We start from the raw sequence: 16,928 nt of genomic DNA, 5'->3' as shown, positions 1-16,928 counted from the left end.
TCTCAAGTGTAGGTATGAAGAAAATAAAAAATTTATTAAATTCATAAAGGTGTTGGTTGCAACATGTGGCATGCATTTAAAGCTTAATCAATAAGGCTTAATATGTGTCAAACATTAATAAGCAAGTGACAGATTAATTGCATCAGGACATTTTTATGAGTTCATGTGTACTGCTGTAAAATGTGGCCGATTTGACCCATTAGATGTTGTGGTAATGGACCAAGCATTTTGTCACACTTCCATCAGTCACTTCCCTGGGATGGGTGCAGAGATGAAAATTACTGACGAGAAAGCCAATAAATAGCCTTTATGTAAGGAGAATTGGATCAGCCAGAAGGCAGACACAGTTAGACAATGGTAACAATGTAACAAATGTCTACATTTTATTACATTCAAGATAAAAGTACAGTACACTGAAATTGCACATTTTCACCAGATACAGCAGCATTCTGACTGGCATAGAACTAAATCATAGGCACAAACAGACTGTTCAGATAGAAATATCAAGAAGGACAAATGTTACAGTTTGTTGTGACTATTATAAAAAAAAGTCCATATTAGCATTTCATTTACACGTTTTTGTAAAACGTGCGCAGACAACTAAATTGTTTTTTTTCCGTTTTTTTCTTAAACAGCATCATAACTTTAAATAGCTGATCATAACTGTGAATTCACACACATTCGCATGGCAGGAATTTAGGGGAAATGAAAACCAAGTGCCACCGTGTCTTTCGCAGTCAGGAGATTTAGACTACAGAACGGTGCTCGCCGCATACGTAGATGGCGCTGGGCCGAATGCGCCGCCTTGTGTTGCCCGGCAGCTGGGGGAGGAACTTAAAGTACTTGGGCATCAAGTCCAGGCAGGCATCGCGAAACTTCTTGATTCGCCAGTAGTAGATTAGAGGGTTAAGTGCCGACTTGAGGTAGCATAACCAAAGGAGCCAGGTGCTGGTCTCAAAGAAGCTGGCCCTCTGGTAGAAGCTTCTGCTGAAGGTAGACACCAGGATGTAGGCGGTGAAGGGCGCCCAGCAGATGGTAAAGACGGAGAAGAGGACTAGGATGGTGGTGAAGGCACGCGTCTTGAAGCTCATGTCTATGCTCATCTGGATGGGCCTCTGCAGGCTCATCAGCCCCAGCTTGCTGGCCTGGCTGAGGCAGATGCTGTCCGTGTGGCTGTGGATGCGGATGGCGTTGTGTCGCACCGTGCCCAGGATGCCCATGAAGGTGTAGAGCATGACCGTGAAGGGGACGAAGAAGACGACCAGTGCCACCAGGACCACGTAGGCCCGGTACCCGGGTTCGGTGGAGTGGCCGAACACGCACTGAGGGGCCCTGGAAGGGACCTGTAGGCGGGGCTGCCCCACGGCCAGAGGGAAGGAGAAGCAGAAGGAGAGGACCCAGGCGACGCCAATCAGCACTTTGGCCCTATAGGGGCTCAGTTTGTCTTGCTTCTGCACGATGATGAGGAAGCGGTCGATGCTGATTATGAGCAAGATGGCCACGCCCTCGATGACGAAGAGCCAGAAGAACATGGCCGAAACCCTGCAGAAGGCATCCCCGAAGATCCAGTGGGTGGTCATGACGGTGACCAGCGCAAAGGGCATGTTCAGGACGGCTAGCATCATGTCTCCGAAGGCCAGGCTGGCCAGGAGGATGTTGATGGCCGAACGCATGGCGGACCGCTGGTACACCATTAGGCATACCACGGCATTTCCCAGGAGAGATACCAGCAGGATGACGATGATGGCAATGAGGAAGAACACCTGGAGGGGCAGGCTGACACCCTCCCAGTCGACCTGGACACCGGGGGATGTCGTGGTGGTGGCCGCCAGAGCCCCACCCTCTAAGGTGTGGTTCTCCGCAGGGACCGTGGCCATGGTGAGGAACGTTCCGGAACTGGTGTCGGAGAGGTTCAGAAGCCTCGCGCCGAAGACGTCGAAGGTTGCGTTGGTCTCCCCTGCGTCCGTGTGGGACGCGTCAGCTGAGTAAACCATTCTTCCCAGCCGCGCGGGGGCACAGCCTGTAGCATCATCAATGGAGCGCCGTCACCAGACATGACACCTTCCTTTCGCTTCCAGCACACTCCACCGGGAAACGCATCTCAGCAAACTGGACAGCCTGCCATGAAACAGAGTGAGAGCAGATCAGTTAGCGAACAAAGGAAGTCCAGCATAACAAGAGAGTCTAAATTACTTCAAGTGCTTTATTTAAGTAACAAAATTCTCCACGGCCTGGCTTTACGTACATAGTGTCGAGGGATCTGTTGCTTTCGCCTCAAACATGCAAACGCTGTTTATGGTACACTCTTCCGTTGCTAAGCTGGCAGTGCATCGTGTCAGTGTGGAGAAGATTTTCAAGTGCTCGGCTTCCTTGTCTGACACCGAATCAACCTCTCCTCTGTATCTAGGGAGACAGGCCCACCAATGCAGCACGAGCTTAGAGCACAGCATATGCCATCATTGGAAAGTGGCTCATTTCAGTCATTGCTTATCTGTTCAGTCTAGTTTGTTCAAACCCACTGCAGGATAAAGAGAGCATTTCAAAAACCTAACTTGAAGTGGTTAAAATAACACGAAATTTTTTTTTTGATAAATCCAAAACAATTGTTATCACAATTATCAAAGTATAAAATATAAGAATCTATTGACTGGTCACCGGGATTGCTTGTGTATAGCATAACTACAACTAATGTTCCTGGAATGATCCAGGCTGCATAAACATTTCAGTTTTAGAGTGTTGTAATGAATGAAAAAACATGGGGAGAAATGGAAATCAAGCTTTTATTTTAAAACTCTGAGTCATGCACCTTATAACATTCAGTGCCCAACATAATGTTTGGGACAAAGACCCATCATTTATTTATTTATTTGCCTATAGAAATTATAGCAGTGTTTATGCATAGTCCCCCCCATTTCAGGGCACCATAATGTTTGGGACACAGCAATGTTATGTAAATGACATGTTTAGTATATTGTTGCATAACCTATGCTGACTGCTTGAAGTCTGCGATTCATGGACAGCTTCAGTTACTGGATGTCTTCTCTGGTGTTGCTCTACCAGGCCTGTATTGCAGCCATCGTTAGCTCATGCTTGTTTTGGGGGCTAGTCCCCTTAAGTTCTCTTCAGTATATGAAAGGCATGCTCAATTTGGTTCAGATCTGGTGATAGATTTGGCCACTCAAGAAGTGAAACATTTTTTGCTTTGAAAACTTTGGTCCCCCTTACTACCTTTGTTGCTTTAGCGGTATGTTTGGAATCAATGTATTGCTGTAGAATGAACCACTGACCAATGAGTTTTGAGGCATTCTTTTCCAGATCTGTGGTTGTTATTTTAAGTAATTCTTAAAATTGCTACTTCTTGGTAAACTAGTCCTGTTTTTGCGCAATTTCTGAGCAATTACGAATACCTGTGAAGCCATGTATCCCAAACATTATGGTGCCCAGAAATGAAGGGACTATGTATAAACACCGCTGTAATTTCTACATGGTGAAACCAAAAAGTATAAAAATACCCTTTAATAAATATCTGAGAATGTGTACTTTAGCCATGTTAATTGTACGATTCCAAATCTAAAATTGTGCTAAATCTGTGACAAATCAAGACATAATGGGTCTGTCCCAAACATTATGGAGGACACTGTATGACAGTACATTTTCCCTGAGGCCAAAAAAAGCCTTCCATGTTTGCTGTTCGTATGCGATAAGCAGAAGATGACAAACAAATAGGATGCGATCTTCATGATGAAGCTCTGTGTAAGGCGATGAGCAGCGACATGAGACTGTATCTTCTACCCGCCAAATCCCTTCAGTGTTTAACAGAATGAGTGGTGTTAGCCGCTAATCCTCTCTGAGACAGACTGTGAGAAAGCTCCTTCTCACAGAGCCAGCGGTAATGGCCGCCACTGTGCCCCAGTGGCCAGGACAGTGATAAACAGAGGAACAAGACCAAAAAAAAAAAAAAAGTTACCTCGTCTCACCCCAGCCCCTGCTCACATCATACATTTTTCATGCTCTGCGCTCTGCGCAGAAAGAAAAATTTGGAAATGACACAGGAGTTTGGCACAGTAACAGCTGGTACCTCTGCTGGCTGACTGGATGAATTTACAGATGTAATTCTCTGCGTGGTGAGCAGCTTGCGTCAGGCGAATCGGCCATCAAAAGGGTTTGGGATGGCGAAAAAAAAAAAAAAAAGACAAAACTGCATACGTCGCAGTGACAGAATGTTAACTGGTCCATGACAAATTACCCTGGTTACAGGAAGTTGGCCTAAGATGGACACGGTAATTCTAATACTGCAGAGCTCCACACAAAACAACAGAGACAAAGGAACTTCTGTACACCTACCCCTGATCATGTATTCACTGTACTGCCTAAAAGTGCCTGCTGCAACTAAAAGCCAACTTCATCATCGGCAAAGAAAAGTTCACTAGCTCACCATCGGTGAAAGAAAATACAGCGTTAGTCTATTAACTAATGTTAGCTCGCAAAATAATAGTAAGCAATTTATAGAAATTTGATGCTGTATTCCAGACTTCAGTGACATGCAACTGAACAGAGCCCTTCCCATTTTGAACTGAAGCATAGTAAGACCTCAATATTTTGTTTGTTAGATGTACAGCACGGCTGTCTCTATGCTTGCTCAGTTTTTTTTTTACGGAGTGAATTACAGACCGTAAACGTTTGATCATTCTCTCCTCACTCACGTTGTAAGTTATGTTATTATTACTGCCTAAGATAAAACACTATGTTTGAAACATATCCCATGGTTATCTTTCCAACAATGTAAAGTGTAACGCAATGCATTGTAGCCTACAGTAACATATTTTTGTCACCAGGTTGGCTATAACCGGACTACCTGCATGAATTACAAATCCATTGTGTATGATGTTGCACACACTGATATTTGTTGCACATTTGTAGCTTTGAAAAAATAGTAGCCACCTCTTCGATCTGCAAGGTTATATGAAAATAACGCACTCCCACATGACACGTCTCTGCCAATCAAAATTTGCCCGAGCTGGTCGGTTATTTTTCAGCGCCCTGGTAAAACCACTACTAATGATTTATTATGGGAGCAGGAAATACGTTAAATAATGGTTATGCTTCCCAACTGGGAAAAAAATAAAAATAAAAATAAAAAAAACATTTACAGGAAATGGGCTAGAAGGAAGAAATGTTTATTTAAAAAAAATAATAATTAAGAGGTGAACATCTTGTAACCAAGCAGTGGCGCCCAGGTGTGGTAATTGCATACATCCATTCCAGCTCAGAGCACTTTATTCTCTCAGAGATAAGTTAGCAGATAATATTGCTAAGCAGAGCAAATGTTCATTTGAGGACAACTTCAGGCGGCAATAAAAAAAAGCTTATCGCCTCTGTAAACACATACTGTTATTTAAACCTTGTATCGTTTACAGTGACTCCACAACAAATTTCATACTGCCCACATTTCTAACCAATTTCAGACTGGTACAAAAGTAAAATGTAAACATTGCCTCAAGACATTTAGAGACTATACTGGAATTCCCAAGTTGTACTAAGGCCCAGCTAATATCAACCGTAATGACTTAAATTAATTATTCTAGTTAAAGGGCAGATTCCAAAGGTGCGTTAAATCATATTGTACCACTCACATCGCAGCATTCAGCTCATAATGGTGCATGTTTGCCTTTGTTTCAGTGGAGAGTTTTTCAAAGCGGGTTGTTCAGACGATTCAAATAGGCTATTACTGTGCATTTGTGCCAATCCACACACCTAAACAACACATGCGGCCCGATGTGTACTCAGAACAAGAGCATACAAAGGATGAAAAACAAATGTGTGCAGCAACAGTCATGATACTATACACTTTCAGGTTTATCATTCACAAAAATAAATGACATAAGAATGATATGTTTCATTAGAAAATACATGCTAAATAAATGTTTTGAAAATGTCATTAAATAATCTAATACTAAAAACTTTAACTTCCATCAGCATCATTATGTGGCGAAATGCATAATTCTGATCCAGTGGCTCATTAAATAGCATATTTACAATATATATATATATATCTGGGGGCCCTTAAAAGGCCCTTAAAATTGACAAAGCTACTGACAGTGGAATCCAATGAAAAGAGGCAGTGTTCCAGTACAGTCTATATTTTTAAAAATAGGGAAAAAATGAAAGCATGAACATGACCCAACCCTGTCAGCTATTAAAAAAAATACTGCAGGACATTCTTAACACCTTTGTTGGAAATGGGTATTTTTCCAAATATCCAGTTCAATCTTTAACCTCCACATATCTAAAGATAGACCTTTATACACAACTGGGCCACTTCAAAACCACTCTGAGCAAACAAAATTTAAATATACACTCACTTTATTAGGTAGACCTGTACATCAGCTTGTTAATGCATATATTTAAATCAGGCAATCATGTGGCAGCAACTAAATGCATAAAAGCATGCAGACATGGCCAAGAGGTTCAGCTGTTTTTCAGACTAAATGTCAGAATGGGGAAGAAATGTGATCTAAGTGACTTTGACGGTGGAATGTTTGTTGGTGCGAGACAGGGTGGTCTGAGCATCTCAGAACTGCTGACCTCCCGGGATTTTCATGCACAACAGACTCTGGAGTTTGCAGAGAATGGTGCAAAAAACTAAAAAAATCCAGTGAGCAGCACTTCTGTGCGCTGAAATGTGTTGTTAATGAGAGAGGTCAGAGGAGAAGGGCCAGACTGGTCAAAGCTGACAGGAAGGTGACAGTAATTCAAATAACCACAGATTACAACAGTGGTACACAGAAGAGAACACACAACGCATCAAACCTCTAAGTGGATAGGCTATAGAAGTAGAAGACCAAGAAGTAAAAAAAATAAAATAAATTTCAAAAGTCAAATAAATACCAATAAAGTGCTCACTGAGTATATGCAATATCTTAATGTTACAAAAAAGCTAAACAAGTAGACTTTTGCATTCATTATTTGTAGAGATCCATTTTGGTTATGTGCTATAGCTGCAAGATAAATGTTTTTTTAAAGTAAAATGATTAGGTTTGCATTACTCCACTCCAAGGTGCCAAATAACACTATAGGCAAATATTAAAATATCCACTCCATGTAATCATCCACATTACATAAAATAACCAGAAAATAATTTTAATCTCACAATTCGCCCCAGCCATTTTGAACAACTTAACTGTTTCTATGATATAAAATAACCACATTAACAGTAACAAATGACACTGGGCTTTTGCCCACAGCATATTGTGTAAGCCATGTTCATACAGCCAATTTAAAGAACTGCCCAAATGGCCAATTCTCTCATCTATTGTTTAAGTGTCTCCAACAATTATATCATCAGCACTGTAGCTTGTTCAAAGCAAACAATCTATTGTTCAAAGCCATTTATTTTGGTGAACAGAGAACTCGCCGTCTGTCATGAATCTTTCACAGAACGCAGACAGCAGAACTATTCCAGCTGCTTAAATGGCTCTGGAGAAATTTGATGACTGCTTTCTCAAGGGGGAAACATATATCCATAGAAACCATAGTAACCGCAGAAAAGGACTTCGCTTGGTACCTTGCAAGTCAGCGATAACACTGCATGCCGAGTAGTTTTGGAACCTAGCAACCAGCAGTCTAGTATCTGTATGCTGTTCTGTGCTTTTCAAAATGCTACTGCCCTTTTAAGTGATCACTCAGAATAAACTGTCAGCACAGCCTGTGTTAAGATTTGCAGGGATGTGCTAAGACGCAGGCAGCATATGCCATAATATCAGTTCTACTTCAGTTTGGGGCTACAGAAACGGTTCATGATGAATGCTGCATTTGCATACGGTTTGTACATTCACTAAATGCCTTGAAAAGCCATGAAGATGTTTCCCTACAAAACATTTCCCCACAATCATCCAAACAAATCATTTCATGAATGATCCTAACTACAAAACATCAGGTGTACAAAATAAATAATAGTCCTGTCTTTTATCCATGTAACGTGCTGATTTATTTGCAGACTGGTAACCCAGGGAAATATCTCTGACTTTATATAGTTTTACATCAACCCCATTCTGAGTGCAGCCTTGAAATGACAAACCAGTGAATGACATTTCCTTTGAGAGTATAAAATGAACGGCTTAAAATCATTCACATCCCAGAGAGAAACATTTCCAGTTATTGAATCATCCAGTACAAATTCACAACTACAGTGAAATGGGTACAATTTTGCTTTGATTTGATCCTGCCAGCAGGTTAATGTGTTATTTATATACGTTTCTGAGTCAATTCCACTCCATATATTGCTGTGATATCATTTCACCAAGCGGATGTTAACGGTGGGTCTATACACATAAGCTTAGCCTACTATGAATATGTTATTATTTATGAGTTTTTTCCAGTCCTCTTTACCACAGATTAATCCCTATACATTTACTTACTTTGGAGCAGATCTATATTTGCTTCGAGTCTCCATGGAAACAAGGTAGGAGGCAGATGAAAATGCGATGCTTCATATAAGGTCATTTTTACACTTGGCAGATCCTGTCAGCCAAATCGGTTTGATAATTGCTAGTATGTTAATTACAACAACAAAAATTAAAAGTAGTAAAAATATACTGTATATGTGACATAATATGAATATGCCCGTAATCTTTCATGTTATCTCCTTCCTAATTAGCAGAGACCCTGAAATTGTTTTTAAGACATTCTTTTTTGAGACTACAAAAGAGAATGCTTGTGTTGTGGCAAACCGGCAAGAAATACTAGCGCTACAGCTTAAAACATTATATTTGTATGCCAAAAGACAGCCCAATGTGGCCTCTAAGAGCAATGAGATATGTCCTTCAATTTTATTGAATTAAAAGCAACCTAAAGTGTTTTAACACAATATGTGCTCTGTTGTTCCTTCAATGAAATGTACATAATATTTTAAAAGAAATTGTAAAAGCAAATAATAGCCTATGCATAAATGAGGGGGTGAAAACCATCGGATTAACACTGATTCTAGGCCTTTGACTCTTACAGTGGAAAGGTATTATCATGACATTTTCTGATGTAGAGATTAGTGAGAAATGTGATGATTTGGATAATCAAGATTAAATCAGTATCATCTATGGCATTGTGTTTCAGAAATTATGTTACTTATGATATTCAAGGCCTACAAGCATTGAAAGAATTGGCTACTGGCAGCTATAGTCAAAGCATTACTTGAAACTGAATTTGATACTTTTTAAAATCTAAACAAATAGCATGTACAAGTAATTCAACTGGATTAATTTCGTTTTTATTTGCATACATTTACAAAACCTAAAGGGAAATATTATAATGCATATAAATTATAAGTAAACACTTTTCTCAATTTCCCTCTTTATATTAATCAAGGATTAGGCCTACCTTGTAAACAGGATGTTCTGTCATCCGAATGATTCGCAGGGTGAGTGGTCGTACAGGTCTGCATTAGGAACACATACGCATCACGTTTGCATCAAGGATATACAATGCAGACTAGTTAGCCTACTAAAATATGGGACACAGAATCTGTGTAAACTAACTGCAAATACACACTCCTGCCAAATGCCATACCTATTCTTGTGTATTTTTAGATAGCCGCTTCGTTTCACATTTAATAAGCAGAATACGCTCACTGCAGAAATATCAAATGTGTGTATTTATTAAATCCCGAATGCGTTTTGGCTGACAGACTGTATATTCAATAAATCAGGCAATAAACCACAGGTATAGCAAGTAAAATAAATGCAAATAAAAAGGTGGATAGTCTGATTTTACTACTAGGCTACATGTTATTCTATTCAGTTGCTTTGACTGATTTCCTCTAGCCACCTGAACTGCAAAATAACAGTTAACGCAGTGCTAGCTTATTTAGTTTATCCATCACATATTCGTTTAGTATTTTAAATAATATTAAATGATAAATATATTGCAGTTATGGATCGATTCGCCAGTAACAAATCAACTTAATCAGTAGCGTTACCATATTACATAGGGCAATAGGAAACACAAATTGCATTAGAAGTTTAAACACATTATAACATTAACACCACATTTTTAAAGACAGGAAGATTTAAGATACCTGTTTTTTCTTGCGGTTTTCAAGCACGATGAGGAGATGGTACTTGGGCTGGCTAATTAGACATCAACGTTGGTTACTTCGGAGAGGAGTAGGTAGGGTAAAAAACGAAGATTCCAAGCAGGGCATCTCAGTCGTCCATCCTATCCCTGTTTCCCAGTATCAATCCAACTGATGCCTTTTATTTCCTTTTTGAAAGCTTGTGAGGTAGCCTATCGGCACTTCGGTTTCCTATTTTTAAATCCATTATCAGTGCATAGGTAGCAGCATAATTACCCAGTTAATTTTACAGTTAGGTGGCGTGCATTTAGACTGAAAACAACTAACGTTAGTCCACTACCAAAACCATTTTGCAACGCCGCCTTTTGTCACAAAATACTTTATTTCGCGTTCCCGATTCTATCCTTGTTTTGGTCTATCTGCGGTGAAACATCAGCTTTGTATCCGTTGTAAAAGTCGAAGTGCCGCAACACAATTGTTACGTTACAATGTTGCACATAAAGCTCCATCAAAATAGATGTACTCCAGTTACCACACGCCACTTATGAAATGAGCGATTCGACTCGGAAGCTGCAATGTAAAAGCGCCACTGTAAAAAGTACAACAATCACAGCCTAGGTCTTGTGTAACTGACAGGCGTGTTAACCAATGAAATCAGCTTTTTAGCCCGTGGGAATGCGAGGCTACCCAATCGAGAGTGTGAGCTGTGCTTACTCTTTAAGTTTGGTTGTAGGAGGTAGAAGGCACGTGTAGTATTTTAACTAGCCTCTAGGTAGGTGGATCATATAACATTTTTGGTCGTGGTAGAAAACAGGTTATGGCCACCGTGAAAATGTACGAGTGACTTGGTGACTCAAACTAAAAGCATATATGCAATGGCTGCTACATGACAGCAGGACAGGATGTGTATTGCATCGCTGGCTAATTGTGTAGACAAATTATTTATGATTTTTTGTCACTTTGCTATATGGAATATGTTAGTAATATGCATTAGATGCATGATCATACAGTGACTCCAGGGGTGGTGTGACTGTTTTTGCGCTGTTTCTTAACTGTTTCTTAAAAATGCGGACTCCCCATTTCCCTGTTGACATTCCATGAGTGTTTGGAGATTCCAAGGACTATTTCAGCCAGTGAGGCCCCCAAATAACTGCCTTCGATGAGACAGATTCCACTAGGTAACAATTTCCCTTCATGCACTATGAGGGCTCCTTTGCCTGTATGTGGCCTTTCCCCCTCACATTTGCCGAGTAGAGAAATGGGATAGTTGAGATGGGACTGTCAGTACATTTTTTGGCATGGGAGATTACATTAGCAGTACCAAATTTGTATTTGTATACACATTGGTTTTACCCAGTAGAAACTTACAACATAGAGAACTTTTTATAGATAATGTTTTTCTTTATTACATTGAGAATTCTCAAGTTCTTCATGAACCGTGTAGAGGCTGTCCTTGGACTGCCAGACCTTTGTGATTACTGAGCTCACCAGTGCTCTCTTTCTTTGTTGATTTTGGTAGGCCCAAAGATTGGCCTATGTCTTTTTTTCTGTAGCTTCATAGTTTCCTTGACTTTCAATAGCACATAGCTCTAGTCTGGGGGGCGACATGGCTCAGGCAGTAAGAGCAGTCATCTGGCAGTTGGAGGGTTGCCGGTTCGATCCCCCGCCTGCGCTGTGTCGAAGTGTCCCTGGGCAAGACACCTAACCCCCAAATGCTTCTGACGAGCTGGTTGGTGCCTTGCATGGCAGCCAATTGCCGTTGGTGTGTGTGTCTATGAATGGGTGAATGAGAAGCATCAATTGTACAGCGCTTTGGATAAAGGCGCTATATAAATGCCAACCATTTACCATCTTCGTGACAATAACAGACCCAAAGGCAATAAAAATCCTAGAATCAAGACTAGAAACTTTAAGCTTTCTTATACCAGCACTAAGGAAGCAATTGAACACACCTGACTAATCAGAAACATTAGTGAAGCCACTTATCCCAAACATTATGGTGCCCTGAAATGGCATATGTATAAATGTAATCACTATGCATAAAAAGTGCTGGAATTTAAACATGGTGAAACCAAAATGTATTAAAAAAAAAAAACATTTAATAAAATTTGAAAATCTGTACATTCACCACAGGCTACAGAGCCGAATCAAGAAAAAAAATCTCTTTATCCCAAACATTACGGAGCACTGCATGTAGGGTAGAAATAAGAAATGTACTGATGCTGGGTGGTGTATTGAAAAATATGCCTAGTCAATTCCACCTTGAGACTTTTTGCAGTTGAATGCCTGAGGATATTCACGGTGTGGAATGAACCTCAACAAAAAGTCAACTTCTACATATATGAGCAATTCCCTGGTATTGAGTGAGCATAGATTTTAAGCAAGTTTTTGCATGTTAGGGGATTTGGAGAATTTAAGGAGAGAGGCTTAATGTTGTCCAGCAGTTCTCAAGGTCGCATTATTTAAAAATGAAAAGATACGAGTTCAGTGAAAACAAAGTTAAGTAGTTAAAAGATGCTGAGTCAGGGAAAAGCAAATTTGTGGATGTTAAAACAAAGGACAAGTCAGGATATACAATGAGCCAAGTTCATGTCAGTAGAGCTTCATGTATAAAGTGGAAAACTCTGCTTAAAACAATGCTGTAGTACACACACTTGTACACCTGAAGAACCACCCACTGAAAACAAGAATTACATTTATTAGGACCAGTTTGCCAGGGATATAGTAAAGCATGTAAACAGCAATGCGGTTTGTCATCAATTACTGCGAGTTGACCAATGTTCTTTTTTAAAAGAATGCAGTTGCTGTTTTTCTTGAAAACATGCACTAAATGTCATTTAGATATCCCATAAAGGTACTCAATCATTTGCTAATTTAATTTTAACACCACTGTATATGCAATATGACATATACATGGAAGGACATGAGGTTGGCTATATATGAATTTCAGAGTGTTCTTTTGGGACCCCAGTTAAATCTTAAATACTGACATTGATGACAAACAAAGCAGGGGTTGTTCAGGCTCTTGCAGAATACAAGAGCACTGTCATGGACACCCAAAATCTGTTCTCTCTGAGAACACACTCTCAACTGTGCAAAAATGTAGCCTGTCCCAAATTACCCACATATGGGCCAAATAGGCAAGTCACTCAATTATCAACTGCAGAGCATATTTTCTTCAAAATGTTGCATACCATGTCCCCCAAAATAACACCCATGTTCAACAATCTCTCAGCTCTCCTTTCAGGTGACTTAGGCTCTATTGCCTCCCATCAAAGGTTTCATGAGGACAACTCACTTAGACATGTCCCTCTAGTGGTAGAATGAGCGATTTACCCTGATCATGACAACAGGCCTTGACTACCACCATGGTTAAAATATGAATCTGTTATGAATCACAATTTTTTTTTTTTTTAAGTTGTCCCTATAGCCACAATCCAGTTAACATAACACTGTTAAATTAGGTGAACTGAGATGGAAAAATTGGAAGAACTGACAAGCTCATGGACACAAAATCGTAATAGAAACTATAAGACCGAATTGTAATATTTAAAATATAGAAATCAATAAATACATGTTCCATATTTTACTTGAGGATCACCATTTGAATTAGCCTAGCAATGTAAAGCTTCGTAAAAAAAAGAAAAAAAAGAAAAAAGGATTAAATGTACACATCAGAAATAAATTAATTCACGCAAAAATGAATTTACACAAAATCATGACGCAGTCCATCGTGGGTTGTATGACCAGACGCTGATGCTAAGAGGCTTTAATCTGTTTGGGATCCGCCGTCTTTGGTGGCTTAATTTCGATATTAAATGGCACAAAGAATTCTAGAAGTGCTTTTGTGTCCGTTATGTCTAATGAGTACTCCTGGGCGATCTTCTCAGGGGTCCATGTTTTTGGAGATTGTTTGTGGCTGTTGAGAGCTGTGAGAGCCTCTACAATTGACACTTTGCCTTTAGGGACATCTGTGATGTCCAAAATGCCATAGGGGTCCCCAGGTAGGCTGAATTTCAAAGGTCTGCGTTCTTTCTCGTTCACATTCTCCGCTTGCGACGGTTTGACCTGTTTAATTGCAAAAGGTAACAATCACATTTCTCTTGTTGTTATGATCCCAGTAACATGAAAAACACCAATACAAATCTTCCGTAATAACGGTTAGGCGCATGCATCAGAACTGACGCAACTGTTCACCCACATAGTCCCACGGTTCTAGATAGCGACCGCGCTACTATGCAATGCAACTTGCCTGCTCAGGAGGGTCCTTCGACTCCACGTATACAGTCTTCAGTAACGACAGTAACGGGTCGTCTTTTTTATGGATTAACTCAATCTCGGGGTCTAAAAAACAAAGGACATGGTTCAAAGAATTTGCTTCAAATTACGTTTTGCAATCTTCATAAGATAGTTAGTTCCCAAATACTGTTTACATACATAAATCAATTTAACAATGCACATTTAAAGTGTATTATTAAACTAATTGCACAAGACAGCCATACAACCATTTAAAATTGCATTCAGTTATCTACTGAAACAATGTGCGACAACAATTTCTGTTAATGACGTTCCTATTAGCCAGCACAACTAACGTTAAGGTAACAAAGCTAACGTTCAAGTAATGCCAACTAATGCAAAACACGAAGACCAATGTGGAAAACATTATTTCAATAGCAGCCCATATCAGTTTATACGTGTTTGATAAGATGACTTTGCCTGGCAAAATGCATATTAAAAGATATCCCTGGCAATGCTAGCAAGCTAGCTCATACGACACTCATGTCACTTCACCCTCAATGACAAACATGATTACTTCAAATTCATTGTTCGCGTTAGCCTAGCTAGTAACATCAATTACTTGGTTCAGTCAGATCGTTGTGCTGAGGATAGCGGGGAGCAGCAACATGTTTCGCTTTTCCGATTTCTCGATGAGCCCGGTTTTCCAAGTTAAAATTCCTTAACGCCCGTGTAACGCGTGCACCCATGTTGCTCTTTCCCCGGCGTTTGAAATACAATTCGAACTCACTCCGGGAAGAATTATACTCAGACAACACTTTGCCCGACGGAAAGTGAATAGGGTCAAACTTCTTACGGCTAGTAGAAAAAGTTAAAACATCTACAGCATCCCCTAGTGTTCGGGAGGCCGCACAACATCCGCATCCTGAAAAGACAAATGACGACTAAAGTGAAATAAGTGATTCTGTAAGTAATTAACAGCAAAAGACTGCTGTAATTTAAATTTACTAAGAAGTTAAAAGAGAAAAAATACAAAGGCCTATAAGCCACAGTTCACTCATAAGTATATAACTATGTTTAATAGCTGTGTTGAATATTTTCATATACAATTTATGTGGAACATAATCATTTTTGTAAGACATATTATTCAGATTTTATCAATGGAAAACTTGGTGTTTATCCATTGCATGCCAGAACCATGTACTTACCAGCAGGTGGTAGCAGAACACAAATAAATTACCACATTGTCAGAATTTGATTATGCACCTTGTCCTGTCAGTTTTCAGAAATGGCAGTAACTGACAATGAGAGCAGTTGGTCATTCAGATGTTATTTTAGATATCTTTAGTAATTTAGCAAAAACTCCTAAATGTTTATTCATTGAAATAACTAGAAGGTTGCTTTAAATGGTTTCATTGATATATTATGCACCATTTATAGTCTAGCCATTCTATCAATGCATAAGAAACAATACATTTGTATTGAAATATAGGCCTAGTATAATAGCATTTGCCAATTTAAATCCCTCCTCTGGGACTGCTACTGAAAATACAATTCGGTCCTTGGTGTCCCAGAGAGACACCGTCTGGGGTGAATTACCGCCTAATCGGCCATGCCACCTTTACGTAAGCAGTCCGCGCACTATACATCTGGTAATGATCATCTGTTTAAAACAAACACCACACAGAACTTTATTTAAATAGACAGAGAATAGGAAAGTCAGACATTCTTCACTTCTTATGTCATCCACTTAACACTGTCATCTTCTCTCCCTGGTGGAGCCGGCTGGCATGTATTTATGAATGAAACAGGGCACCAGGGCTTGAGTTCCACTCAGTCCAGTGGGATCCCACTGATACCAAGTGACCAGTATCACCACCTGAAACCTTGTGATGACACAATGGCCTTGCCCCATTCTCCTCTGATTGACATTGCTCCTCACAATGTTTGCATTAATACTGCTGTGATCTAAAAGGAGGACAAATGATATGATTCCCTTCTTTTGTTGGTAGGTTGTGAATGGAAGCAATGTGAATGTCTTCAGAGGGATTTGTCATTAAAGTATCAACTTGTATAGCTTTCCAAGTTATTGAGATTGCCAAAATAATAATTTAATTATTAGCTGAGCCTGAAAGAGACAAGTAGAAATTGAATTGACAATAAACCATATATATTTGCACGGGTGTATTGCACAGGAAATTATTTAATATGTATTCCACGAGAGGGCTCTGTCTCTCATAGAAATTTGATAAACTATTGTTGTAAAAGCACGGCAGGTTAGTAAATTCAGTATACATATAGCCATTGATTTTGAGTCAAATTTGCGAATAAGTTCCTCTCAGTTCTTAGCAGAGTATTTTGCATCTAGACAGTGTTAACTAAGCACAGCTTCTGCAGACATGTTGAGGAATGCGGAAAAGGAACTCACATAGGGACTAATTTAAACCAAAGTTCAAATTTGTAGAAATCTTCCAAGGAGCTCCATCCTGTCTTATGAGGACTAAGCTCTTTGTCACATCTGCGATAATGGCTGACTATAAACAAAAGATGTGTGCCATGTCAACTTCTTATCGTCCTTGACACTTTAACCCGATGGCTTCCCCTTTTCTGTGTCACTCATAAATAT

The 16,928-nt window shown here is 39.8% G+C and overlaps 2 protein-coding genes across 3 annotated transcripts; both read right to left on the bottom strand.

Moving 5' to 3' along the window:
• Nucleotides 1-358: 358 nt before the first annotated feature.
• On the bottom strand, nt 359-10,671 carry gpr63 (G protein-coupled receptor 63). Of its 2 annotated transcripts, XM_061243064.1 has the most exons (4): nt 10,070-10,671; nt 9,373-9,430; nt 2,246-2,403; nt 359-2,118 (listed from the first exon to the last, which is right to left on the bottom strand). In XM_061243064.1, the coding sequence occupies exon 4, from the start codon at nt 1,992-1,994 to the stop codon at nt 747-749; it is 1,248 nt and encodes a 415-aa protein (XP_061099048.1). In that variant the 5' UTR covers nt 1,995-2,118; nt 2,246-2,403; nt 9,373-9,430; nt 10,070-10,671; the 3' UTR covers nt 359-746. The 2 variants fall into 2 exon arrangements, with proteins under 2 accessions (XP_061099048.1, XP_061099047.1); XM_061243063.1 differs by lacking the exon at nt 2,246-2,403.
• Nucleotides 10,672-12,747: 2,076 nt separating this feature from the next.
• ndufaf4 (NADH:ubiquinone oxidoreductase complex assembly factor 4) lies at nt 12,748-15,120 on the bottom strand. The gene is made up of 3 exons (XM_061242863.1): nt 14,925-15,120; nt 14,319-14,410; nt 12,748-14,134 (listed from the first exon to the last, which is right to left on the bottom strand). The coding sequence occupies exons 1-3, from the start codon at nt 15,049-15,051 to the stop codon at nt 13,826-13,828; spliced, it is 528 nt and encodes a 175-aa protein (XP_061098847.1). The 5' UTR covers nt 15,052-15,120; the 3' UTR covers nt 12,748-13,825.
• Nucleotides 15,121-16,928: the final 1,808 nt, after the last annotated feature.

The sequence above is a fragment of the Conger conger genome, chromosome 5, assembly GCF_963514075.1.
Source record: "Conger conger chromosome 5, fConCon1.1, whole genome shotgun sequence".
NCBI classification, from domain to species: Eukaryota; Metazoa; Chordata; class Actinopteri; order Anguilliformes; family Congridae; genus Conger; species Conger conger.
The sequence above is the reverse complement of the archived record's forward strand: the minus strand, read 5'-3'. Positions and strand labels throughout refer to the sequence as shown.